Source organism: Labrus mixtus, chromosome 8 (assembly GCF_963584025.1).
Source record: "Labrus mixtus chromosome 8, fLabMix1.1, whole genome shotgun sequence".
NCBI lineage: Eukaryota > Metazoa > Chordata > Actinopteri > Labriformes > Labridae > Labrus > Labrus mixtus.
The window spans coordinates 11,805,722-11,832,019 of NC_083619.1; the positions used below are offsets into that span (position 1 = coordinate 11,805,722).

At 38.7% G+C, this 26,298-nt stretch overlaps 3 protein-coding genes across 4 annotated transcripts; 1 reads left to right on the plus strand and 2 right to left on the minus strand.

Moving 5' to 3' along the window:
• Positions 1-3,103: 3,103 nt before the first annotated feature.
• On the minus strand, positions 3,104-6,489 carry LOC132978934 (ras-related protein Rab-18-like). Its single transcript, XM_061044309.1, has 7 exons — positions 6,286-6,489; positions 5,832-5,887; positions 5,648-5,709; positions 4,962-5,034; positions 4,451-4,569; positions 4,103-4,169; positions 3,104-3,423 (listed from the first exon to the last, which is right to left on the minus strand). Exons 1-7 carry the CDS (start codon positions 6,351-6,353, stop codon positions 3,251-3,253), a joined length of 618 nt encoding a protein of 205 aa, XP_060900292.1. The 5' UTR covers positions 6,354-6,489; the 3' UTR covers positions 3,104-3,250.
• Positions 6,490-7,082: 593 nt separating this feature from the next.
• LOC132978935 (patched domain-containing protein 3) lies at positions 7,083-11,719 on the plus strand. Its single transcript, XM_061044310.1, has 4 exons — positions 7,083-8,334; positions 8,418-8,539; positions 8,633-8,778; positions 9,580-11,719. Exons 1-4 carry the CDS (start codon positions 7,615-7,617, stop codon positions 11,088-11,090), a joined length of 2,499 nt encoding a protein of 832 aa, XP_060900293.1. The 5' UTR covers positions 7,083-7,614; the 3' UTR covers positions 11,091-11,719.
• A 249-nt stretch (positions 11,720-11,968) lies between these two features.
• LOC132978936 (ATP-dependent zinc metalloprotease YME1L1-like) lies at positions 11,969-22,260 on the minus strand. 2 transcript variants are annotated; one of them, XM_061044312.1, is made up of 18 exons: positions 22,079-22,260; positions 21,460-21,594; positions 21,159-21,321; positions 20,913-21,011; positions 20,721-20,830; positions 19,903-20,053; positions 19,725-19,808; positions 19,150-19,302; positions 18,909-19,061; positions 18,252-18,384; positions 17,735-17,797; positions 17,449-17,561; positions 17,103-17,258; positions 16,164-16,315; positions 15,904-16,030; positions 15,710-15,783; positions 15,535-15,621; positions 11,969-13,527 (listed from the first exon to the last, which is right to left on the minus strand). In XM_061044312.1, the coding sequence occupies exons 1-18, from the start codon at positions 22,103-22,105 to the stop codon at positions 13,384-13,386; spliced, it is 2,124 nt and encodes a 707-aa protein (XP_060900295.1). In that variant the 5' UTR covers positions 22,106-22,260; the 3' UTR covers positions 11,969-13,383. The 2 variants fall into 2 exon arrangements, with proteins under 2 accessions (XP_060900295.1, XP_060900294.1); XM_061044311.1 differs by having other exon boundaries at positions 19,150-19,323.
• Between the last annotated feature and the right edge of the window lie 4,038 nt (positions 22,261-26,298).

The window sequence follows — 26,298 nt, forward strand, 5'->3', positions numbered from 1 at the left end:
AATTGTGGGCCTTGTAGTTTCATATCTGTTCAAATTATTTTGGTTGTAGTTTGGGCAGGAGTTGTGGCTTCATAACAGGGAGACAGTGCTTCAAGCTAAGAACATTTGTTCAAGTTTTTCCTCTGAGCTATGATCCAGATGAAGAGGGATTCACAGGGATAGACTGACAACTCAAATGGGACAGTGCAGTTGCTGACTGAAAGATGGCAGCAATAACCAATATTTCTAGACCAATGGATCAAATAATGAGCATGTGGAAGTGGCTGCTTTTGTGAATCAACAGATAATTATCAACTGACTGCTTCTCACCATGGTATATGTTTCTAAAACAGGCGATGAACAAACCTTTTAGTGCACAGAAACAGAAACTAGCTTGCCAGTAAAGATGGAGCATTTAGACGTTTAGCTAAAAAGCAGAGTTAGCTTAGAGGAACCAATAAACCGAACTGAAAGGCATGCAGGCGAATGTCTCAGTTATGTTTGGCAGGTTCCCTATACGGCTGGGAATATTTGGATGTCTCACAATTTGATTTCAATTCTTGGGGTCACAATTTGATTGAGAATCTATTTTCGATTCATAACGATTCTGGATTCACGATTCAATGTCTATTTTTTGAATTAGTACATACTTCAGGATCTACTCCAGTCATCTGTGAGACTGGCTGAGATTTCTTGCTGCTCCATTTGGCATTCTACTGAGTTCAAGATTTCGCCTTAGCACTTAGCAGGGAGTGACTGATTAGCCAAAAAAGAAAATCGATTTTTGTTAGCCGTGAATCTATTTAGAATCTCAGAAGATAAGAATCTCTATCTTTACATGAATCGATTTTTTTCCCCCACCTCTGTCCCTACTCCCCCATGTAACTTGCTATTTGTCCATGTTCACGCTATCTGTATTCATCTTTTTTACCCTCATGTTTTTCAGTGTTTCCTTAAAATATGTTGTATATGACTTTCAAATACCTACAAGGCAATACACCCCCCTTCCTCATGTGCTCCTTCAGAAGCTCCAACCCCAAATAAAGAGACCCAATCTAGTACTTTAACAGGTTATTATGAAAAGGCAATATGGTCAATCCAGAACTCCTTAATAGTGGAAGCATCGTTAACTGCAATCATTGTTTGTGGATCCATAACCTATAGCCGAGGGCAAGAAAGAAAGAGAGTCGTTTATTTGCAGGGTGTCGAGCATGAACACTAACTGTTGCTTATTATCTTATGATTCCTGCTTTGTGGCTTTGAGACAATTTGTTTGTTGCCTCAGAGCTTGGACTGTTCTCACGTCTAACTAAAAGTGAGGTCGGTGTTGAGCTTAAAGCCTCAAAGTGACATAAAGATCAGTTAATGCAGGTTTGATCAATATGGAGTTCTTTAGATTTGAACATATTGTGATGAAATGAGAAGCAATGGGTTTCTCTGAAGAACAAAAGATTTTTTTTCTGTATTTTCCTGAACTGCAAATAGCATTAGGGTAGATGAGAAACACAACTGTCATCTGTTTATGATGTTAAAACCCAACAGAAATGCAAAATTAGATCTGAGGAATTTCCAAACCTTAACTAAGCACCAACTGCCAAAAAATAAACGTTATTGGAAATAAAGAGACACAATAAGCCTCAGGGGAACGTTTGGTGCTGTGCCTCTGCAGAGAGAAACTTGTGGGGAGGTTTCAGCTCCATGTGGGGACTTACTGACACCAAACATAAGCTTGTAATCAGATGTCCTCTGGGACTATTTTACAAAACATGATTAGAACAGGAATTTTCCTCTCGTGCCCCAGTTTTGGTCGGTTTTCTGACATTTTGTGCAAAGTACGTTTTTAGTCTTGCATGTAAAAGACAAGTCATCAACAAAGAATTATGGAAAGAGGAGCTCAGTCCTGTTTCCACTGTTAGCCTGCTTTCCATTTAACGTGTCTTCTGCACAACAGAAGAAGTAAATGGCAGTTCTCGAATGACAATTAAGCAATAATCAGTCATCTTGAGGTTGTCATTTATTTCAGTTTGAAACCTTACACACGTTACTGGACCATATTCCTATTGACTGACTTTTAATGTTAAGGCAATGTAACATATTGCTTTTTATGATTCAAACAGATGCACAGCAAAAGCAACAGGGAAAAGTACAGACATAAAGGAGGGAAAAGGAACATTTCAAAGAAATGAAAAAAGGAATACAAATATGAATACTAGGAATGTTCTCAGGTGAGAAATGCCTTCAACAAGATAGACCACACCGAACACACAAACTCATAAAAGATGTGGGGGATTAAAAAACGTACAGGGTGAAGCTTGACTAATTGCATGGTTTTTAAGAGCAGAGCAGAAAGGCAAAAATCAACTCTATTTTATTACAATAGCTCTTCATACTGTAAACCTGGCACCTGTAGCTGATATGGTCCAGATCAGACATGAAAACCAAAAATAAACAAGTTTGGTAAAAGAAAAGATAAATATGACAACTTGTCTCAGGTTTTTTTAAAGTAATGAAAAACAAGGTAATCAGTTCTCTTGAAAGCATTCACATGTACATGGAAACTGATGGAAACTGCTATCAACAAATACTTGGAAAACAGTAACTGTGGTCTGAAGTGAAATGTCTTATCGTCACAATCACAGTGTTGTAGCGCATAATGACGTTAAGTGAACACAATCTACATAACAGGTGTCTTTCAGCTCCATCCTCAACCCAACCAATGTGTTATATATGATATAAAGTTGGGAAATATACTTCTTGCAGAATATTTAATACGTTAAATTTGCAGCTGCATAGCAGGGAACTATCTTTTAGACGTACTGTTTAGGGGACTTCTTTATTGATTATATTGGATCATGTTGCTTGACAAGCTACGCACTCTAACCTCCAAATTGGTACATGTCATAGGCAGAACACTTTTAACCTGCTGCCTTAATGTACAATAGAATCACTGTTACCAGGAAATTAAACCCAAACCAGACATGTATCCGATTGAAGAACACTTGGCGTGGTTATGTCAAATTAAAACGCTTTACTTCCTAAGACAAGAGGCTTTTTCTTCATGATGCTTCATTCATGTTTTCAATAGAAAGTAGTGACAGATGATGGTTGAAAAGGTAGTGTGCAAACAGCAAAGTCCTCTCGACAGACAGAACTACTCCAGCTTTTTAAAAAGGTACTCATCTGATTCCACCTCTCCCTCTCTCTTTTCCCGTTCTGTTCCTGGTCTTTAGTGTTTCCTATCAGGTTGTTGTTTCTTTGGTTCTGTCCACTTTCAAGGTATTGAGCAGTATCCTCCACATGCCCGGCCCCCACCCTGCTCCTGCTCCCCAAGACGGACCCTTGGACTCTGGTTTTCACTCTCCCAAAGACCTGGAGTCTGGAGGATCTTCTCCACCAGCTCCTCAAAGGCACACTGGACACCATCTTTGGTCTTTGCACTAGCCTCTGTCCAAAACAAACAGGCAAGAATTATGACATCAGCCAACAAAAACAATGGAGCACTTTCCAAAATTTAGCAAAAGCAAAAAAAGCACCTCATCAGCTTCTCAATCCAAAACATCTTTCTTTTTAGTGATAGTCAAATTTCCGAGAGGGATTAGAAAAAACTCCATGTGGTGAAAGCAAGACATTTAAAGTACAAAATGACTTAATTTAAGAGCAGAAGACATCAAGAGGGATGAAGACATCCACACAACAGATTTATCCACAACATCTTTTTGCCCAACCCTTTTTTAAAAACCCTTCATTTAGTCGTTCTGAAATGGAAACTCCACAGAAACGTTAACCTAATTTCCCAGAGAGCTGCAGATTGGAGATGAGAATCAGGAACACGTGTAGACAGGGATCTGTTAAATGGCTTGATTGTAATGATAATGCTGTTCTGCTGGAGTGGCTGCATCTTTCAGTGCAGATCTGACAGTAAAGACTCAAAAATGCACAAAAAAACGTATAAACAAAAACTCAATGCACGATTTACTCAATTGTGTCCTGACTTGCTCCAGCAAAGCAATAATAGCTCTGACTTTTGAGTCCAGAGTGGTGCCTTTCATGGCTCCAAGCTACGTTTGATGGCTCTGTTAGTTTAAATGACCATGTGTGATGTTACTCCAACATGAATACTTACCAATAAAAAGCATTGAGTGCTTCCTAGCAAACTTCAGCCCTTCATTTCTGTCCACTTCATGGTCGTCCTGAAAACCGAAAAGATATTTTATGACATTTTCTACGTGCAGGATACACGTGTTAAAGGAAGCAACACAATTGTAACAACACCAAGGCCTGATGACATTTATACAAGAGCTTTAACTATTTCTTATGTTGTTGTTTTTTTACATTTTTAATTCCTACGGTATAAATCATTTCAGAAGTCAGGTATAAATCCATCTTTTAGCCAATAAACTGAACATTACTTTTAAGAGGATATGCCTATTGAACAGTGGCAGAGTATATAAACTTGCACAGTATGACTCACCTTATCTATTTTGTTCCCAACGAGCATTTTTACAATCTCATTGCGTGTCGTGTAGGTTTCCAGTTCATTCAGCCAGTTTTCAAGTTTTGAAAAAGTGTCGCGCTTTGTGACGTCGTAAACTATCAAAAACCACAGAAACAAAGTACTGGGATTAGAGGGCATATTTTGAAGGGGTACATTTCTACTTTGAGTGGGGCTAAATCCTTTAATGAAAGGCAATTTTAACAGGAAATCTTACTTATCTGATGGCTGCATTAAAGTGTAAACATTTATCTGAAGCCTTTTTCCCCGGTGGCTAACCTTCTCTACTACAGTGTGATTAATTTCAACGTGAGACGACTGTTACTATAAGCAAGAAGTCCTAAACTGTTTCTGTATCCTTTAAACTATTGTGTCTCAAGAAAGTGCTACAAAAAGCAGGGAGTGGATATGGTTCTTATGGTTCTTAAAGAAATAGGTCTCTAGGTTTGGTAGTGAAGGGTTGAGTGGCTTTATAAGCATGACATTATACCAAGTATGACTCCCTGTGCACCACGGTAGTAGCTGGGCGTCAGGGTTCGAAACCTCTCCTGTCCAGCCGTGTCCTGCAGAAGTGAACACACTCATGATCAATGGGAGCAAAAGACTCTAATGACACCAGACTTTCAACAGATCAACAGGTATATAAGTCTGAATGTCTACACCAATGTTTTCCTGTCAAGTCTACAAGTCACACAGCAGCCGTCAGCCATCTTGGTACTGTTTCATTAGCAGAAGCTAAGAGTCAGAAAAGGACGGTGGCAGATGAAGCTAAGAAGAGAAAAGAGTGAGTGACTGAGAAAGAAGCCGGACTAGAGTAAATATTGGACAGGCTTTTACACGTTAGAGAGAGCTTAACCAAACAGTAATAATGCATAAACAGAACTTAAATGCAGCAGTGGACACTCCACATGCAAACAACGGGCTGAAGACGCTAGCAGATTCATATTTGTGCAAAATCATAAACATAATTAATCTTAACTTCATTTAAAATACTGAGAACATTTTGCTGGAGTTAAGTACAATGCCTCCTAAAAGAAAGTTTGATCTCTTCTTTATTTTCTTTCCTTGCTTCAGGCTACGCAATGTCACCATCTAGTGGAGAGATCCTGCAGATCATCGTGTTTTTCCTGCCAACAGATAATCAGTAGACAAAAGGCTTAACGACTTCACTCTTACCCATATGGCGAGCTTTGCTTTGTTCCCATCTATAGCGAGTGTCTTCACTTTGAAATCCACACCTGATCAGTCGTGAAAAGAGGGAAGAGAAGGGGAAATTAAACTCTCAAGTTTAAAACATCTTTATATTACCTCTCGCAGTTAATGTGTATTCGTGCTGCATGTCAGTGTGTGTGTGTCATACCTATTGTTGCTGTTTGCTCTGGATCAAAAGTATCATCTGTGAACCTCAGGAGGAGACTGTTTGGGAGAGAAAGATATGACGGAATAAGTCAGGCATCCACAGAAGGCCTCTGTAGTTTACCCAACTCTCTATCAGACATTATACAGATACAGGATCAAAACAACTGTCCAGTTTTGATGTTGACAGCTGAATTTCTAAGACATATTTTTATCTTGATCGTCAATCAAAAACTTTGAAAGTTAGCAGCTGTGACGTAGACCTTCACGATGAGCTCATTTTCCAACACATAGACATAAAATATTTGTCCTGACTTGGTGGAGAAAGAACAACAACACGACCAGTTGGCTGTAGCAGCAGCAGCAGCTGTTGAGCAGTGGAAACTAAACTTACATAACAAGAACATCAACATTCACAATAAGCTAGCTAGTAAGCCTTGTACAAACACAAGACAAACCTGGATTTTCCGACTCCACTTTCACCAATAATCAACAGCTTCAGAGTTGTCAGCACGTCTTCGTCCATATTCCCGTGCGAGCTAGTTTGACCTCACCTTGTCAACACTTTTATCGGTAAATTTCACTTGTTTTTAGGGCGGCAGGCGGCTAATAGCTCCGATGACAGCCTGCAAGTCTGTTGCTCGCTCAACTTCCGCCCAACCTGCGACGCGTGACGTCATAGAGGTTAACGTGGTTTCAAAATAAATTGGAATAAATGTTAATTATTTATTATTAATTTTATATATTAAATTGAATTATTTTTTATTGTTTCTTATACCTATTCATTTACATATTTTAAGTATTAAACTTAAGTATTTAAATTAGTATTAATTTAATTGTTTGTTTTAATTGTTTTTTTACATGTAAATAACTGATTTTGTGCCTATAAATTATTGATTGTCCTGAGTTTGAATATTTAATAACACTAGTGAAAAAACAACAACAAATGATTTACTTCATAAAATAAGATTCAATAATTAAACAGAATATTTTACTGTGTAGTGTTTTTATATTCTTTGAAACTTTGCTTGGCACCTGCCATTGTACTCTACTGTTTGTTTTATTCAAACGATTTTGAAAGTAGTACATTACAATAAATAAAACCGATGAAAAATAAATAAAATAATAATAAAATACAGGATAAGATAAGTGATACAACCATTTAGAGGTTGAAATATTTATGTAAAAACGTTATAAAACTGTTATTCTTTTTCTTTGTTTTGTCAAATGGTTTGTACCAGGTCCAAACTTTTTTTATTTAATATATCTGACTGATTGAAAAATACCAGAAATTTGGTTTCAATCTTAAAAAAGGAGTTGGTATTTGGTCCTGAGGCTTGAACAGTTGGGAACCACTGGTCTAAACAACCTACATCATAATACCTCTTTGTTTTTTGCCTTTGCTACCTTTCATTAACCTTCAAGTACCTACAATTTTAACGTTACCTCAACCATGAGAGGGAATCACCTGGGGGGGTTAGGCTTTTGTAGGCCAGCAACAGTGAGTATTGAAGGGAACCAGTGAGCCATACTACACCTACAGTTTTCAATGAGCTTTTTCATCAAGACCTCAAACCTCTGTTACTTCTGTTCATTACAGACCAGGCTGACCCTGTTAGTGTGCACATGTTATCTCAAAGAGGAGCTAAAAGAGTCTGCAGCAGAATAAATACAGACAGTTGTGAATACCCACAGCTCTCTCTAATGTCAGTCTGAAATTTGTAGAAAACAGCAGGAATTTATTTTTTTTTGTAATAAGAAAAAACAGATCTTGAGTTTTTGCAGCTATGGCCAGATTCCACACAGACTGCATTGAGAGACCTCTACGCATCTGTTTCAAGCTGCTGGGTCATTTTATTGGATCCCATCCTTGGTGGTTCTTGATCGTCCCTCTTATTCTCTCAACATGTCTGGGGAGCGGATTTTATTTCCTCAAGGACAGAATGTCAAACAACATAGAAGAGCAGTTCACGCCTGTCTATGGACCTGCCAAGACGGAGAGAAGATACATCCAAGAAACCTTTCCTGGAAATGATTCCATGTTTTCACGTCTAAGACTAAGTACAGATGGGAATTATGCAACGTTCATAGCTACAAGTGACAGAAATATTCTGACTGTGGAGTTACTTCAGCACATCCTAGAATTGGACTTTAAAGTTAGGAGTATGGTGGTGCAGTTTGACAACAAGTCATTTGAATATGTAGATGTTTGTGCTCAGGTGATGGGATCCTGCTCCTCAAATGATATTTTAGATATTATTGCATACAACGCAAACAATATAGAAGAAGTAAATTTGACATTCCCATGGTATTACTCTAGTTTTAAGAGTTTTCCTTTATATTTAGGTCTAGGGAGTGTAACACTGGACAAGGGAAACTCAGCTGTTAAAAGTGCTAAAGCCATACAGCTCCATTACTATTTACGTGAAGACAAGAAAACAAAAACTGACATTTGGTTGGAAAGCTTTGTCAATTTGGTCTCAAACTGTTCATCAACTTCCATTCAGGTAAGCACAACTTTAACACACGCAAGTGTTAAAAAATGTTTTTGTAAAATTATCCATTTCTGATTTATTAATCATTTTTCTAGGTGTCATACTCCACCTCAATGTCGATGCAGTGGGAATTTCAAAAAACTCCAGCTTCTGTCATCTTTTTATTCTCAAACACTTACGCCATTGCCATCACATTTTCAATCCTATCATGCTGGAGGTCAGTCAAACTTTTGCTGGACATGTATTTGATGTGCTATCTGATTTACTTTAATGTTTCCTTTTTAAGCTCTGATTTCCTCTTTTTTTTTAGGTTGGATACTGTAAGGACTAAGGTGTGGGTGGCCTCCTGTGGGGTCCTCTCAACAGGTCTAGCTGTCCTGAGTAGTTTTGGGTTGCTTTTGTTGCTGAATCAACCTTTTGTTATGACAGTTGCCTCCTGTCCTTTCATGATTTTAGGTAGGTTCAACATCCAGGTCAATGAGATCTTACTGAATCTAATTTAGAGAGTATACTCAAAGCAACATGACTTTCTGTTGACATAAAAAGTTAACATGCATGGACATTAAATGACTTTTTACTATGCAATGTCATATAGAAATGGTTAGTCCAAGCATGTTTCTAACCAGGTGTAAATGTCACAAGATATGCCCCTGTTTCAAAATGATGATTATCTCTGTGAATGTATACTTCTCTTTTAGTGTGACATACCATTTACTAGATTAACCAGTGAGGTCTCCCCTGGCAAAACTTTGCCAGTTGGTTTGCCAAAAATCAAAATGACTCAGAAAAAAATATTGACAATGAGGGTTTCCAAGTTCAAAAGTGTACTTATTTTCATCATCTGAAGTTAATAAATACCAATGGATTTCAGGAGCAAAATTAAAAATACACCCAGACAACTTAGTCTGCATTTTCAAGAAGTCTATAAGATCTTCAAAAGTAAACAAGACAATCAGCAAGAAGATTGACATTCATGACAGGATCAACAATGGTATCAGACAAACCGCTTTGTCCAAATCGGCCACCAAAAATAAAGTTCTTCATTGGTTCTTTAAGGAGCTTAAACTCATTTAACATAGAGCTACAGTGTCCTTTAAAAAGATTCTAAAAGAGGCACAGCCTTAAGATAAGGACCAGTTCTAACTGATGTTGTACTTAAGCAGTGCAACTTCACCTGGTTTTTCACAGCACAACATCTGTAATGTTTGGGTCACATTCACTGTGTAATTCCCTGTCTCCCCTTAAATGTACCCATAGGTATTGGCCTGGATGATATGTTCATCATGATATCTTGCTGGCAGAGGACCCGTGTTCTGGACAGTGTCCCTGACCGGCTAGCTGAAACCTACAAGGAAGCAGCTGTCTCCATCTCAATCACCACCATGACTGATGCTCTGGCTCTCTTTCTGGGCTGCGGCTCGCCCTTTGGTTCTGTCAGATCCTTCTGCCTATATGCCGGGATTTCTATCTGCTTCTGCTATTTGTACACTATTACTTTCTTGGGGGCATGCATGGCTTTGAACGGACAGAGGGAAGCAGGGAACAAGCACTGGTTCACCTGTGCCAAAGTCCCAGAAGACTTACCATCGGAGAAGTCCAAAGTCTTCAGTATCTGCTGTGTTGGGGGTAGCTACAATCGAATCTCAGAAAAGGAAGAACCTGAGTCCATGAGCCATTTTTTTGAGCAGTTCTATGGCCCAATTCTAACCCACAAATCTATGAAGGTGTTTGTATTTGGAGTTTACGCAGTCTATCTGGCTGTAAGTATCTATGGCTGCTTTATCTTAGAGCAGGGACTCGATGTCCGGAATCTTGCTTTGGACAATTCATATGTGATTGATTTCTACAACAATCAGAGGCAACACTTCTCTGAATATAGCTGTAATGTGATGGTAGCAGTAAAGCAGCCCTTCAATTTCTGTGATGAGGACCAACTGAAGCATCTGTGTCTTTGCATTTCAAAATTTGAAAGTTTAGACTTTGTCAACAATACTTTGGCTTGGTTTCTTTCCTTTCAACAGTACGCAATTGCGACCAATGTCAATATAAGTTCTAAAGATGCCTTCCAAATGCATTTGCAACATTTTTTAGAACTCAACTTCATGTTCACACAAGACTTCAACTTAACAGTAGACAATGACATTCAAGCCTCTCGTTTTTTCATCCAGACATTAAACAAAACACCAATGCAAGACTTGATGACTGTACTCAGGCAAACAGCAGATAAATGTTCAGTCAATCTCTTGGTGTACCATCCTGCGTTCATCTACTATGACCAGTACACTATCATCAGGGACAACACCATTCAAACCATCCTGGTGGCTGTGATCGTGATGCTTGTCGTCTCTCTCATCCTGACACCCAACCCTCTTTGTTCGGCATGGGTTGCTTTTGCAATTTGTTCCGTCATTGTTGGTGTGATGGGGTTCATGGCACTGTGGAGCATAAGCCTGGACTCCATTTCCATGATAAACCTGGTCATGTGCATCGGATTTTCTGTAGATTTCTCGGCACACATTTCTTACACTTTCAGCTCCAGTCTAAAGAGTGATGTCAATGAGAAAGCAAAGGATGCCTTGGCACGTTTAGGTTATCCCATACTGCAAGGAGCTCTTTCCACAATCTTAGGAGTGGTTGTGCTCTCCATGTCTGGGAGTTACATATTTAGGACCTTCTTTAAAATTGTGTTTCTTGTGATTATGTTTGGACTGCTGCATGGCTTAGTGTTTATTCCGGTGTTTCTGACATTGAGTGGGGCCTGTTGGTAGTGGATTTAGAGGGGATTTGGAAGTCAAACTTGGCGATGAATTGTTCCCACATTTTCTATAAAAAGTTAAAAAAAAAACTCAAATGATTGGGCAATGACTATATTAACTTGATTTTTTTTGTGTACATGTTTTACATATTTGTGGAAGACGTGAATAAGCTTCAAACCTCTGTTAGGGTGTTGGTCAAAGCCTGTTTACTCGGCAATATTTGTTTCCCTTTAGCTTAGCCTGAACAAAACCTTTTAACATTGCTAACTAAGATTCCACATAATCATAGAGTAAAAAGTTTGCTGCCCTTGTGGCTGTTAGGACGGAAGTATAGTGTCCCCCCCCACACACACACACAGGCCTTGAGCCACTTTGTTATGATTTCCAGTTATAAAGTGCTTCTCTGTTGCAATTGTTAGTTTGTGTCTATTTGATGGTTTAGTTGCAGTATGCTCCTGTCATTGCATTTGTTGAGACATTTTGTGTGCTTTGAATTTGCATCATCTGTGAATTTCTATTGTGTATCCCTGAAAGGAAAATCTTTCATCATCATCCTTGACCTTGTTAGCATAATCATTGTTTAAGAACCACTTTTAGTGCCCAGTTGTACAGCTGCAGGACCAATTACATTAAAGTGTTTCCATCAGTATCACACTCACATTTCACATGCTCTGTTTGTGGAAAAATACTTCAGATTTTAACTTCTTTTTTGTGTATGTCAGCGTCACACTAATGAATTTGGAGAAGAGTCTGATTCTATTTTATTTTGTTTTTCCAATAGTCTAAAATGATGTGCATTTTGGATAACTGCAACAAAGTACTTTGCATGTTAAAGACTCATAGGAACAAATATGATCAACTTTACAGAACCTCCAAACAAATCCAACATATTTTTTCCTTCTTTTGGATACTTATTTATTTCAGCTGCACAAACATTCATTTACCACTGCCATCTTTCAATCACCGGCAGACAGCTATTGGATGTGTTCTCAGCATAAAAGCATTTACTATACATCTATATACAATAATCCCACTACATCCCAATCATATGTACAGTTTAACATGGGCAAAAGGCCAATAAACAGAAGTTATGGTGTCTCATATTGAAGCAAATATCGGAAAACAAGGTAAAGCTATGAAGTTAAACATATGCTGGTGGTCATCTCAACAGGAGTTAAAAAATAATTTCATTTGAATAATTAGAATATGAATTTGTATATAGAGAAATAACTATGTCACAATAAGACTCCTGGCTATCACTTTCCAATTTAGACTTGTTACAGTTTGAATTCCTTTTTGCACTAACAGTGCTGGCACATCCTAACCTTTCTTTAAAAGTGTTCAAACCAAAAAGTATAGACTCATAGATGAGAGAAATCTTAGTTTTAAAGTGATGACAAAAGAATAGTGTCAGTGACTGGCCTTTTAAAAAAAATAATTTTGGGATTAACAGTATTTAATCCACACATTTGCATGAAAAAAAAATCTAAACTGTATTCAGATTTTTTTTTTTTAATTGGGCTAACATTAGAACTTTAAAAATCTAACCCCAGTGTGTGAATGTGGCATGCTTTCTGAAGCTAAGCAGCAGGTTTCAAACCATCTGTACATACAGATTAAATGAAATAAATTACAAGAAGAAGTTTACAAGTGCATTTTCAGTTTGTACACTTATCTAAAGTGCTGAGACATTATATTTTTACTTCTACTTCAAAAGGAATATTACACTAACAGTACATTCCCCAAAAGGCCACCTTTAAAATGAGCAACCGCGACATAGGCAGAAGGTTCAGCAAGAGGGGAGTGTGTATGTGCATGACTTTCAAATCATTCTAAATATAAAATAATCTGAGTCCAAACACAACACCTAATAATGAAAGCTTGATGAAGAAAAACACAAGCAAATAAAAAATGAAATGAATACCACCACTAGAGGACAACTGAGGAGTTGAAATTCTAGGTGCATTCATAGCATGGAAACATTGTGGCCTTAAATAAGCATTACATTCAGGTTTTCCCTTTACCATAATATCAATCTAAGACCGTGGGGGGGGGGGACTCTGTGCAACTATGCACAGATCCCCCCCCCCCTCCCAACATCTCAACACAGAAAAGCGTTTTGTCTTTGGAAATATTGATGGGTTGACATGAAGGTGACAGCATGAAGGTATACCAAATATCACTTATAATTTGTTGCTAATGACCTGAGTCCATTCCTCCTTCCTTGATTGCTGAGCTCTCAAAACCTAACACCGCTCTCCTTTTTTTTTTCTGCCCCGCCTGATTGATGGTGTCCTTGCTACTTTCAACTGGTATTAAGGGTCTTTCCTTCCAGGACCAGCTGGATCTCTTTGGCATCCAAAGTCTCGTACATGAGCAGAGCATCTGCCAGGTTCTTGTGCTCTTTGGCGTGAGACTTCAGCAGGGCTTTGGCGCGATCATAGGACTCCTGGAGAAAGCGAGAGAAGTGAAGGCCAGAAAAAGTTTAGATTTTTCTTTATGTTCTAGATCTGAATTTTTTCCATGCGGCCTAAATGGCAGCCCCTGGTGGATAGACTTGTAACTGCAACTATCAGACAGATGTGTCAGCAATCACAGGTATGCCTGCAGCCACTAGAAAAGACCCGAAATCATACCTGTAGAGCCTGAGAATAAATGTTGGACTCTTGGACTATGACTATGTTGGACTAGCCAGATCATTCTTAAAAACCTGAGCAGTTTTAATATGTTTTCTTTGTCATTGTGCAAAACAAAGAAACTGCAAAGAGTCTCCCTGAGCAGTACAGTGAAAGTAGAAAAGATCAGTTTATCAATGGATAAAAATAAACAATATTTACCAAACTGAAACAGTTCTTAAAGAGGAATCAGTCTTGTAGGCATGTATGATCTTGCTCTTCCTGTTTTACTTTGTTTTATTGTACGATTCTTCGTACCCTGTATCGTTCCGTCTGTTTACTGTTGTGCTTGTTTGGTACTGTTTTATGTGCATCTGTTGTTGAGTATTATGTATTTTAAAGGCCCATCTAGGGACAGGCATTGCTCAGGCTATAAATGCTGTAGCGTTTGCAACAGTTTACTTGCTCCCTACTTGTCCCTATACAAATAAAAATGAAATAAATACCACATAAAATAGTATTTATAGATGAAAACAGTATTCACAGCGTATATTATGGTGTTTTCACTCAAGCACAAAACTCCTGAAATCTTCCTGGTTAACTGCATGTGGGTACAAAATAGGCATCATTTTTCATCCCCAACTTTTTCCTACCAGCCCCCAGGTAAAATGTTGTGTGAAGGCAGCAGGAAGTATTCAGTATAATTCACCACAAGCAAGGCCACAGGACCAGTGTGCAAGTGGCGTGATCATTGTGCATGTAAGCTGCTTCATACTCTTTTCTGCACACCAGTATGTTCTTATCCAGACATTTAATTATTTTGATAGCGACCATGTACAGCCGCTAAGCTATACCAGCGTTAGCTATGAGCTAATTTACATATGTCCTCCCTGGACAGGAGACCGAGACAAAATATACACTAAAAGGGCGGCAGTAGCTCAGTCTGTAGGGACTTGGGTTGGGAACCGGAGGGTCAAGTCCCGGTGCGGACCAAATATGGAAGTTGGTCTGGTAGCTGGAGAGGTGCCATAGCACCTCCTGAGCACTGCCGAGGTGCCCTTGAGCAAGGCACCAAACCCCCTCCCCACCATCAGCTCTGGAGCGCCCACTGTAGGCAGCTCCGTCACTCTGACATCTCTCCATTAGTGCATGTCCATAGGATCCTGTTTGTGCATGTGTGTGTTGCATGACCTACAGAGTGTAAAAACTGAAATTTCCCCTTGCGGGGATCAATAAAAGTAAATCTTAAATCTTAAAAAATATACGTTAAATGTTTTTTTCTAAGGCTGAATTGCACTGGATGAAGGGAGGTTTTTTCCTGAGTTTAAAAAGTCAGTTAGTTGTTCAGTAACTACTTTTACAGGGATTTCAGATATATGTGTTTACACTGTGTGAAAGTCTATTGACTAGTGAAAGTCTCCCACTGTGAAGTGCATGTGTGAACAAGCAAGTCAGGAAGATTTTAGATGCAGCCTGTCCTGAAATATTCCAAATATTTTTTAGAGTGCATGTGTGAAAAAGGCTTCAGACAAAGACAAATGTTCCACTGAAATTGAATAAACAAAATGAACGGATATAAAATTGTTCAGATGTCCTTAGAAAGGGCGGCTGAGGCTCAGTTGGTAGAGTCGTCGCCTCTCAACCGGAAGGTCGAGGGTTCAATCCCCAGGTGAGCAACATGTCCGATGTGTCCTTGGGCAAGACACTTAACCCTGCATTGCGCCCTCTGCTTCGATGGCGATGTATGAATGGATTAGTGTTGTACTTACTCTCTGATGTACGTCGCTTTGGATAAAAGCGTCTGCTAGGTGAATTGTAACATTGTAAATGATCCCACAAACCTTTAATAAGACCCTGACTTCGTTCTCCACAGCCGCTTGTGTCTCTGGGCTTTGTGCTGTCATGTCAGTATAGGTCATCACTCCTAACTGCAAGACAGAAAGGAAAATAAATATATAAATGTCCATAAAATATAGCAAAATACAACTAACAGCCTTCTCTCTTAAACAAGTTTACCTTTTCACTCATTCCACATCTGGTCACCATCATCTTGGCAATCTTTGTAGCACTGTCAAAGTCACTTGATGCACCTGGAGAGGAGGAAACAACATGTTGCCCTTTTACATTCAGGCCTCTTCCAATAAGATATTATCCTGACTTTTTTTACATTCTGCTTCTTGTTTCAAAAAATGTTTAGATATTCATCTGACCAGTAGTGATGTACTCGTGGCCGAAGATAATCTCCTCTGCTACACGACCGCCCATGCTGACATCCATCTGGGCCAGAAGCTGAGAGCGAGTCTCACTCCAGAGATCGTTCTCTGGGAGCAATGACACCTGGAAAAAAAAACATTGAAGAGTATTGAGAATTAAAGGGGTAGAGAGGATTTCCATTAAATTCATGACAGTTTGTTCCAGACCTGGTTTTATAGCTTAATGTGCAGAGACTAATCATTTAGGTTTTTCTTACATGTCCCAGGCTGGGGCCTCTGGGCATGATGGTGGCCTTATTGATGGGCATGGCGTCTTTGGTGTAGTAAGCTACGATTGCATGGCCTGATTCATGGTATGCTGTGATTTGCTTGTTCTTTTTGTCTATTACTGCACTCCTTCTCTCAGGCCCTACAGGAGAAGAGAAAATGAAGTAAACAAAACGTTAACATTAGGTAAGAGTATGATTTTAAAAAATGCGACAAAAATAATGAAAACAGACTATTTCAATATTCTTTTTTTTGTGCCTTTAATGGAGAGATAGGACAGTGGATAGAGTCGGAATCAGGGAGAGAGAGAATGGGGAACGACATGCGGGAAAGGAGCCACAGGCTGGATTCAAACCCGGGCCACCCGCTTGGAGGACTGCAGCCTCCATACATGGGGCGCGCGCACTAACCACTGTGCCCCTATTTCAATATTCTGAACATGACTTTTGACAGTGATCCTAGCCATGTAAGCTGTTGCCATACAAAAGGAAAAGATCCATTAATGCTTTTCATTGCAAGTTCAATTTGTAGAATTTGCTATAACATTTTGATGATGTTAATCTTGGCCATACTTCTTTTTAGCTAATGCATTGTAATAACATTCATGGTCTTTGAATTTTGTTTTGCCTTCATTGGTTAAGACAGCTGTAGAGAAAGAGGAAATGTTGAGAGGAGAGTGGGGGATGACATGCAGCAAAGGGGACGAGGTCGGATTCGAACCCACAGCCGCTGCGATGAGGACTGTAGCCTCTGTACATGGGACGCAGGACATAACTGCAAGGCTACCCGGTGCCCCTGTTTTTGCACATCATTTACTTTTATTATCTTTGATAATCAGACAAAAACCAACTGTGATAAGAGGAAGTGATTATAATAACTGCAGGATGAGATTTCTCTTTAACAACTACCAACTCTTCTTCGTTACTCACCCATGAGGATTTTGTCTTGAGCAAACTCCAGCTCCTTCAAAGTGACCATGTCTTTGCCATCGACTGCTGCCTTCAAGGCGGCCTGATTAACCAGATTTTCCAGGTCAGCGCCTGAGAAGCCCACTGTGCCCCGGGCAATAATGCTTGCCTCAATAGCTGCAGACATGACACACAACATTAACCAAGATCTCAAATTCATCAAAAACAGGCACTTAGGCTTTAGACTAGGTTACACCTAAAGTACAGTAAAGACTCCCCTATGATGTACAACTCTGTGCTGTATCAATGTTTCAGGACTATCAAACAGGTGTGGGTTTAACATATATTACGTAATAACAAAACATACAAGGATCAACTTTGATCTTCTTCAGATACCAGTTGAGGATCTCTGTGCGTCCCTTCACGTCTGGTTTGGGGACAGTCACCTGCATGTCGAAGCGTCCCGGGCGGATAAGGGCACTGAAGGAGAGGAACAGTGCGTTAATAAAATACTAATACTGTGTCTGCATATCATGCTGTCAGTGCATCAAAACAGCTGTGACTGTGCTATAAAACCTCTGTATATATAAATGATCAGTTCTGACATTTGAACAGGCTTTAAGAGACTGGAAAAGATGTGCAGGCAAACCTACTTATCCAAAGCCTCTGGGAAGTTTGTGGCTCCAATGACGATCACGCCTTCATTTGTTTTAAACCTAAAAAAAATAAAATATAATCACACGATACATGTTAATCAGAGTTTGACCTTCAGTTAGTCATGTTTGTCTTGTAGCAATCTTTAGCGCTACTATACATGATAGTAGCCACCATTCAGTACATCATTTATAATATATGTGTGTGTTGATAAACACTGTTCTACACTGTATTGTGAATAAGATATGCTCTCTATTATCTATAGTCCTATTAATCAAAACAGAAGACTAACTGCAAGTTACTAAGAAGGACAAACGGATTCTAATTATGGTAATTTTATCCATACGTTATTTACTGTCAGAATATTTATTTCCATAACATTTTTTTAAATATAGATTTGTGTCTATACAGCTGTCCTTTTCTGCACACAAACAAAGTTGTAAGTCAAACTTAAGACAGTTGCATTATCTTGTTGTTCTTACGTATTGACATACAACAGCTAAATGTATAGATTACCCGTCCATCTCAGCAAGAAGTTGGTTGATAGTCTGTCTGGAGTAAGGGTGCATGGGAGACTCAATCCTTTTCCCACCCACACTGTCCAGCTCATCAATGAAGATGACACAGGGAGCATTACCTTTAGCCTCCCCTGGAAAAAAGTAAAGACAACAAATAAGAAATGTAACACAATAGGAAGCACAAGCATAATCTGTTTGTTTTCCACAAGCATAGGGCCTTCTTTTTAGGAAAAGAACACAAGTGGCTTTTAGAAAAAAAAGTGAGAGAAAATGTCAAATTTTTAGGATGGAAAAAATGTATTCAATCAATTTTTATTTGTATAGCGTCAACTCATAACAAGTGTTATCTCGAGACACATTACAAAAGAGCAGGTAAAAGACCTTACTCTTTGTCTGTTAACATTACAAAAGAGCAGGTAAAAAGACCTTACTCATTGTTATGTTACAAAAATCAAAAGACCTTACTTAATGCTATATTACATATAAGATCCTTAGCTTAATCCACCATGAGCACTTTAGCAAAGCAGGAAAAGTTACTTTGGTAAGAAAAAACTGCCTTATTAAAAGGCAGAAATATTCAGGCTAGATTCCAGGCTCATGCCTTCACAGGCCTAGACTGCGCCGGCTATTAAAATATTAAAAATAATAGTCGTACTAAAAAGGTTCCTGATGCGGCTGGCTCCCACTCCAACAAACATCTCATCAAACTCAGACCCAGAGGCATAATAGAAAGGTACGTCTGCCTCTCCTGCCACCGCTCTGGCCAGCAGAGTTTTTCCAGTCCCAGGAGGACCAACCAATAGAACACCTGAAAAGAAAGGCAACGCAGTCATCTTTATAGTTATCATACTTTGACAAAAAGACCCAGCCTCAAACACAGTGCAAGAGAACTCTACCTTTTGGCAGTTTTCCTCCCAATGCAGTGAACTTCTGTGGGTTTTTAAGGAACTCCACCACATCTTGCAGCTCATTCTTAGCCTCTTCTACCCCTTTGACGTGTTCAAATGTCACATTTTTCATCTGGACTGGGTCCACCGCCGAGTCCAGGCCTGTTGTGGTTCGGAACCGCACTGTCCAAAATGGTTAGATTAAAGTTCGAAATCACACTGCATGGCAAGGTTAATGAACTCACACACACATGCTGCCTGTTACTAAGAGTTATGTAAGAACCACATCAGACTGCCTGTTACTAAGAGTTATGTAAGAACCACATCAGATTACATGTGTTAATGCGTCAATACGGCAGGTTAGAACAAGCTGTTGTTGTCTGCAGAAAACAGTTGTTACACGAGACCTAGTTCTTCTTCATTAGGAGTTATTGAATGTTTAATATGCATGCATTGGCTTTGTTGGCAAATGTTAGTTTTATTATAAAAATATATTAATATATCAACATGTTAAAATATTAGATATAATTTAATGTAGGATATGAAATAACAACACTCATTACAAGGAGAAAAGGAGCCTTTACCCGATATAAAGGGGGTCTTAGAAATCCCATAGAGCCCCACAAGAAGCAGGATCAACAGGATGAGACGAGTCCTCCTGAGAGAGTCTGAATATTTGGACCAGGAAAACTGAAACTTAGCACTGCTTTATGCTTAATAATGTTTCTAGTTCATTTAGAGAGTGTTTGTATTAAAGCATGCCTTGTGTGCGTTGTGTCAGGGCTTGTGCCTTCAGGAAGCCTTCAGCGAAGCCCCGTTTGAAAGCATCTTGCTGTCCATCAGGTATGTTCTTGTTCTTCAAAATGCTGTCCAGACTTTCAACTTCCAAGCCCTTATCACGTGACAGAAAACCCTGCAGCATAATGTAAGATTTGTCAACAAAATTCACTCAGTCAGAGCACTGCTTCAATTTTATCACCCTTGACAAACTGTGTATGTTTAGTCTTAATGCTTAGAGATCCAGCTGGAGGACTAAGTATTTGGGTTGCCAATAAACCACAAAGGCAGTTGCATTACTGATAACATTAGCTAATAAAATAAAAAAGAACATTTATTTTGGGGATATTTTATGCTTTTCTCAGAGAGACAGGACAGTGGATATTATTGTAAATCAGAAAGAGAGAGAGAGAAAGAGAGAGAGAGAGTGGGGAATGACATGCTGGAAAGGAGCCACAGGTTAGATCCGATCCCGGGTCCCCCAGCCCAAGGACCACAGCCTCCGTACACTGGGTTCAAACTAACCACCAGATTGCAAGCATCCTATTACTCAATTCTGTTTTGGTTTTTGATTAAATCACAGGACTTATTGAAAAATGTGCCTTATTAGGATATATATAAATCATGATATCATATTAAAGCTCCTGTGAGGAACTTGGAAACAGGGTGCTTTTTAAACACTTCATCTGACAAGGACCTAGAGGCAGTGGTTTCAGGCTTAAAAAAACTTTGTAGAAAGATTCAATCTAATAAACTGCACATACCCAAAACATGCTCGGTTTTGCTTAAGCATGTGAACTTACCTTTATAAAAGATGGTGTGAACCCTTCAGACTCCAGGGGTCGCTCAAGGCCTGACTGCAGCCGTCTGGTTTTGGTCCTCAATGTTTTAAAACCTCTGCTCTGGACCCATACTTACAAACACAGTGGAGGTATCATTATTATTAATCTATTTACTACATATAATCTGAAAGAACGCTTCTGATCTAGAGTTACCTGGCATGTATTGTAGCTCAGTGACAACACAGTTGAGAGGTGAGGAGTGCTGCCTAGAAAACACTTGGGCCGACACAGGCCTCCCAGCGTATGAGAAACCTTTCGAACAAAGGAAAGATTATTAGTATTAGCGTTATCTTTCGGAAACCTGTAGGAAAAGATTCAGTAAAGGTCATTGTTGCTTATCAACAAGTAGTTCATAGTACAGCATTAACAAATAATGTTTTTTTTAAAAACCATGCTCACCATGTTTATTGTAGAAAAATGAGTGTGTGGATAGATGTGAGGTCCTCCAGGCAGTCTGTGAAAGAGACGCCTCCTGTGGACTCGGGAACACGCTGTTCACCAGCTCCTTCAGCTGCTGTGATCCCAGGTCTGATAAGCCAAGTTCACGCATGTTCCACAAGGGCTGAGCACACACACACACACATTATACCACATTATATAAGTGCATGATTTCACAGGAAAGGGTAATGGTTAAAAAAAAAGTGTAGCTGAGAATAGGTTCATGAAACAGAATGAAGTGTCTCATCCCACTGAGGCATACCTCTGTGCAGTGTGGTTCTGGCAGTGACACATGCTCCTTGTGTTTTCTTGATTTGTAGGTGACACTGCTGCTGCTTCCCACTGAGCTCTTCATTGAGTTGAGGACATTTATAAGATGACTAAGTGGTACAGTCACCTGTGATCACATGCAATTAAACAGCAAGTGAGTAACATTCAAATGAAGCTTCCATATATAGATAATAATAAATATAATAGAGACTGTTAATCTCAGGAAGTAGAATAGTTCAGCAAGGTATTGTCACAAAGTCAACATTATATTAATCACAGTCATAATGTAGGTAGCACTAACTAAAACAGTTGTATAAAGATTAAATGTCATTGGTCATTAGATCGAGATGTAGAGTAAATCATCAGCAGTCACTTTCAGTACAGTAATTTATCTGACAGGTCCGGCACGCAGTCTTTAATTCACTAAGATTACGGCTAAATAAAAATATAATAATAACAATAAATTGTCCACTGTAAGTGAATTTTCAATAATCATAAGGTAATAATAAGTCGAGAAGAAGGTTAACTTAGCTAGCTAGCAGGATCATATGAAGGGGATAACAAAAACAACAACAATGCTAATGTTAGCTCGGCCCGATGTTTCTTCTTACCTGTGGTTGGACCGTGAAAGAAAACATTTTTAGATTCTTAGTGGTACCAAACGTCCGTGAAGTTACTAAATTAAACCACCGTCACTATTAGTTAAAGGTTAATATTTCCTTCACTTTGACTTTCGGTAGCAGTCATAGCAAGTCAAACTGTGTACTTCAGCGGTAGCCTGACAGCCGACACACCGGATATGACGTCTTCCTCTTTGTTTTTTTTGGTTGGCATCCAAAGTGTTGCATTACCGCCGACTACAGGACTGGAAATGAAAAAATATGAAAATTAAGCAAATTAACATTTATATTATTATTGTGAAATAAAAATTATTTCCATGTCTCCCATCTGCTTTTAATTAGTTTAGGCTACTCATTAAGCCTCACGTTTATCACCCTTCCCAATAATATTCAGATGTGTGACGTTGGTGCAACTGGTCTTTAATTGCCTGGCTTGCTCGTATCTTTCCCAGGTTTTCGTAAGGGAAATTTACTGTTTCTTTCCACCTCCCTGGCATTAAGTAACATTACTTTCTGTCTGTTCTGTCCTTTTTGTCTGTCTTATTGTGCTTCTTACCACTGCCTAAAGCAAACTGAAACCCCTGAGCTGTCACATTGACCTGTCTCACTGCTGTTGACTAACATCCATTTTCCCAGGACAAGAACAGAGAGGAAGAGTCTTTAGTTTGATGAAGAGAAATTCCATTGAACAAAATGTTTCGGGGACCTTAGGTCAAAAAGGGGCAAATACCCTGTCTAAAGTGTTACTTAAAGTTTGAGTGATTGCTATTTTCTCAACATGATAGCACCTGTCAGTGTTGTATTGAAATACATAATGGCCAAGCAGAAGTGGAGTGGAGCCCAGTTTGGTTAAGATGGTTTGCAGTGATAATCGTTCATGATGATTCACATTACACTACAGACTGAGTACAATTCAACATTTTGTGATTTGTTATGAATTTTAACATTTTTTGAATCCGAAATTTCTTCATGAAAATTTTTCGACATTTTCGACAATTTTGGAGACGAAATATTTTCATGAAATTTTTGAAGCCGAAATTTTTTCATAAACATTTTCAACATTTTGGAAGCCAACATTTTTTCATGAAAACTGTCAACATTTTTGAAACCGAAATATTTTCATGAAAATTTTCAAAATTTTTGAAGCCAAATTTTTTTCAGGAAAATGTTCAACATTTTTGAAGCCGACATTTTCAACAATTTTGGAGACGAAATATGTTTATGAAATTTTTGTAATTTTTGAAGCCGAATTTTTTTCATTAACATTTTCAACATTTTGGAAGCCACATTTTTTTCAGGAAAATTTTCAACTTTTTTGAAGGTACATTTTTTTCATGAACAGAATGACTTCAAACTCAAGGAGCTGGTGTCCTTAAATGTTTTTAAATCTAAAATGAAAGTCATGGAAGCAGATTCTATTGGATGCCGTTTTTAGCTCGACTGCTTGAACTGCTGACTTCCAGATTTGACTCATACTGTCAAGGTTGTAGAAAAACAAAGGAGGTGGACCCAAACACAGAATAAACTAAAAATATTTATTTTAAACAAAAAGGCAGAAGGTCAACACAAATTTACTTTCAAAAATATTAAAGTCACAAAGATCAAAAACAGGGAGCCACGAGTAATCACACAGAGGAAAACCACGAGGAAAACTTACTTACTGCTATGCTGACGATACCCAGCTCTTCCTGTTATTCCCGCCAGACGATGTTACAGTCTCTGCAAGAATCTCGTCATGCCTTGCTGATATCTCTAAATGGATGAATGAACGGCACCTTCAACTTTCAAAGACTGAGCTCCTTGTCATCCCAGCCAGTCCCTCTATGAAACCACAGATCAATATCCAGCTTGGAACAACCAAACTCATGCCCACAAAGTCTGCACAAAGAGCACATGTCACTCCGCTGTTCATCTCCTTACACTTTGCTCGCATCAAATTTAAAACTCTGCTGCTCGCTTACAAAACAGCAACAAAAACGACTCCTCCTTACTTTAACTCTCTCATCCAGGTCTACACTCCCTCCCGCCCACTACGCTCTGCCAATGAAAGGCGTCTGATCCAACCTTCACAACAGGGTCCTAAGTCTCTGACTAGACTCTTCTCCTCTGTCGCCCCCCGGTGGTGGAATGAACTTCCAAACTCCATTCGATCTGCAGAGTCCCTCTGCACCTTTAAGAAAAAGCTAAAGACCCAGCTCTTTCATGAATACCTACTAACTTAATGATGATGGTCTCCATATTATTGATGATGATGATGGTTGTCACGATTGTTTCTGTTTGATAACGATGACTTCTAAGATGGTTTCTATACTGATTAGAGCTCTCAAGAACTGCCGTCAATGTTGTGCTTTACCTCTGGTCACTTCCTGTCAGCACCTGTGTGTCCAATCGGACTCAAAGCTGATCGTTTGCTCTTACTGACATTGCTCCCTTTTTTCTAGATCCTTGCTTATGTTGTACTTACTCTCTGATGTACGTCGCTTTGGATAAAAGCGTCTGCTAAGTGAATTGTAGAATTGTAGAATTGACCAACATACGACAACTGTCAAAAACACAACAGCTTACAACATATGACAATGAACTGACACAGAAGGAAAGAAACACAGACACTAAGGAAACACTAAAGACCCAATTAGGAAACATTAACACTAGGAAAGAAAACTAACAAAACAAGGAATAAACCAACTAAACAAGAGTAAACCACGACACATACTGTAGATGGTTCTATTTTAATGCAACATTCTTTTTTTTTTTTACTATTTTTTTATTTGTCTGTATTTGTGTCTCTGTCTATAACTTTATGTTTTTGCTGCTGCCTTTCTTGGCCAGCTCTCCCTTGAAAAAGAGGTTCTTAATCTCAATGGGACCCACCTGGTTAAATAAAGGTTAAATAAAATAAAATGAAAAAATAACTTCTCGCATAGCATGTTATCTTCAAACAGTGTTCCAGGGACCAAATTTTCCTCTGTGGACAGTTTGTGTATAGAGTTATGAACATATACCACATAATCTCTACATATATCAAAACTACATAGTGCACCTTTAAGTAAACATTAATAAAAATAAATATTGATTGGTGCCATTTTAAGACACAGTCCATGTCAATACGTTAAAGCCTAAACTATCTAACAGAATAATGAAAAGAATAATCCCCATGTTAAATTTGATGCTCAATATTTCATTGTTTTATCTTTTTCACACAATGTTACTAACAAAATCAATGAATACTGTTGTTTGGAACAGCCCTACAGATGAACTCCATGTGCTATAAAAGCTCTTTTGATCTTTTTTCTTTGTGGGTGTCCATTTTGAATGCTGAAGATGGCCAGTCTAAAGAAGGGTCTATTTGCCACTGCAAACATTCCATTGAAATATCGATATAATGACCTTCCTACAGGCAAAATGTAAATCAGCTTTCTCTTTAGGCAGAACTTCAGTCTTGGTTAGAACATTTCCAGTGGAATTTAATATGCTCAACAGCAGGAGAGGGCATTTTCAAAGCATTGAAAAATTTCCATCCTGGAGTTTATTCATGGAAATAAAATATTCCTGTTATGAAATGCAACACATCATTTTTTCCCATCAGTTCAGTTATTTAACTTATAAGTTGTAACCTGAGGTGGTTTGTTCTCCTGCGGGCCATGGATTCCGTGGAGGGGGGTAAAGTTGACTGTGCTTGTATGATCTGAGCAGAAGGTACATTTATAGTAAACACTGGCCTCTGATGTTACAACAGATAACATAGCCTGTGTGGTAGATATGAGCACATAACCAGCACAAGGCTCTGTCAAAACCACAACAACTTTTAATACTCTGTATTACAGATAAACAGAAAAAAAGACCTGCAGCAACATTCATTTCCCGGCATGAAGGGAAAATGAAAAGAAACATCTCATGTGAATTACAGGAGGTGGTATTTATGTGGAGATTGCACAGGGTTCTATTAGATTTGTATTGAGCTCATAGAGTATTATTCATTAGAATACATTTTCATTAAGTTTCTATGGGTGTGCTTGTTCTTCTTTTTACATTTAGATGACACAGGATGACACTGTTTTCTATTTCACCCCGACCTTTAACACTCTCATCATTAGGTAGATGAATGGTTAATTTTGTTGCAGCTCAACTCCAACAACAATACAGTGAACTTATTTCTGACCTGCAGGAAATGTGTTCAAATAACTTTCTATAGCAGATAACATGACTCATTC

Bases quoted from the DNA above. Each gene is read 5' to 3' on its own strand.
- LOC132978934 (XM_061044309.1), bottom strand. From the start codon at position 6,353: ATGGACGAAGACGTGCTGACAACTCTGAAGCTGTTGATTATTGGTGAA. The intron at 5,888-6,285 runs GTTTGTCTTGTG...TCTCCCAAACAG, and splicing joins AGTGGAGTCGGAAAATCCAG to TCTCCTCCTGAGGTTCACAG. The intron at 3,424-4,102 runs GTAAGTATTCAT...TGTTTTGGACAG, and splicing joins GCACTCAATGCTTTTTATTG to AGGCTAGTGCAAAGACCAAA.
- LOC132978936 (XM_061044311.1), bottom strand. From the start codon at position 22,105: ATGTTTTCTTTCACGGTCCAACCACAG. The intron at 18,385-18,908 runs GTACGACTATTA...ACTTTTTTCCAG, and splicing joins CCGCATCAGGAACCTTTTTA to GGGAGGCTAAAGGTAATGCT. The intron at 17,259-17,448 runs GTATGTTTTGTT...TCATGTCTGCAG, and splicing joins GAAGATCAAAGTTGATCCTT to CTATTGAGGCAAGCATTATT.
- LOC132978935 (XM_061044310.1), top strand. From the start codon at position 7,615: ATGGCCAGATTCCACACAGACTGCATTGAGAGACCTCTACGCATCTGT. The intron at 8,540-8,632 runs GTCAGTCAAACT...CTTTTTTTTTAG, and splicing joins TCAATCCTATCATGCTGGAG to GTTGGATACTGTAAGGACTA. The intron at 8,779-9,579 runs GTAGGTTCAACA...ATGTACCCATAG, and splicing joins CTGTCCTTTCATGATTTTAG to GTATTGGCCTGGATGATATG.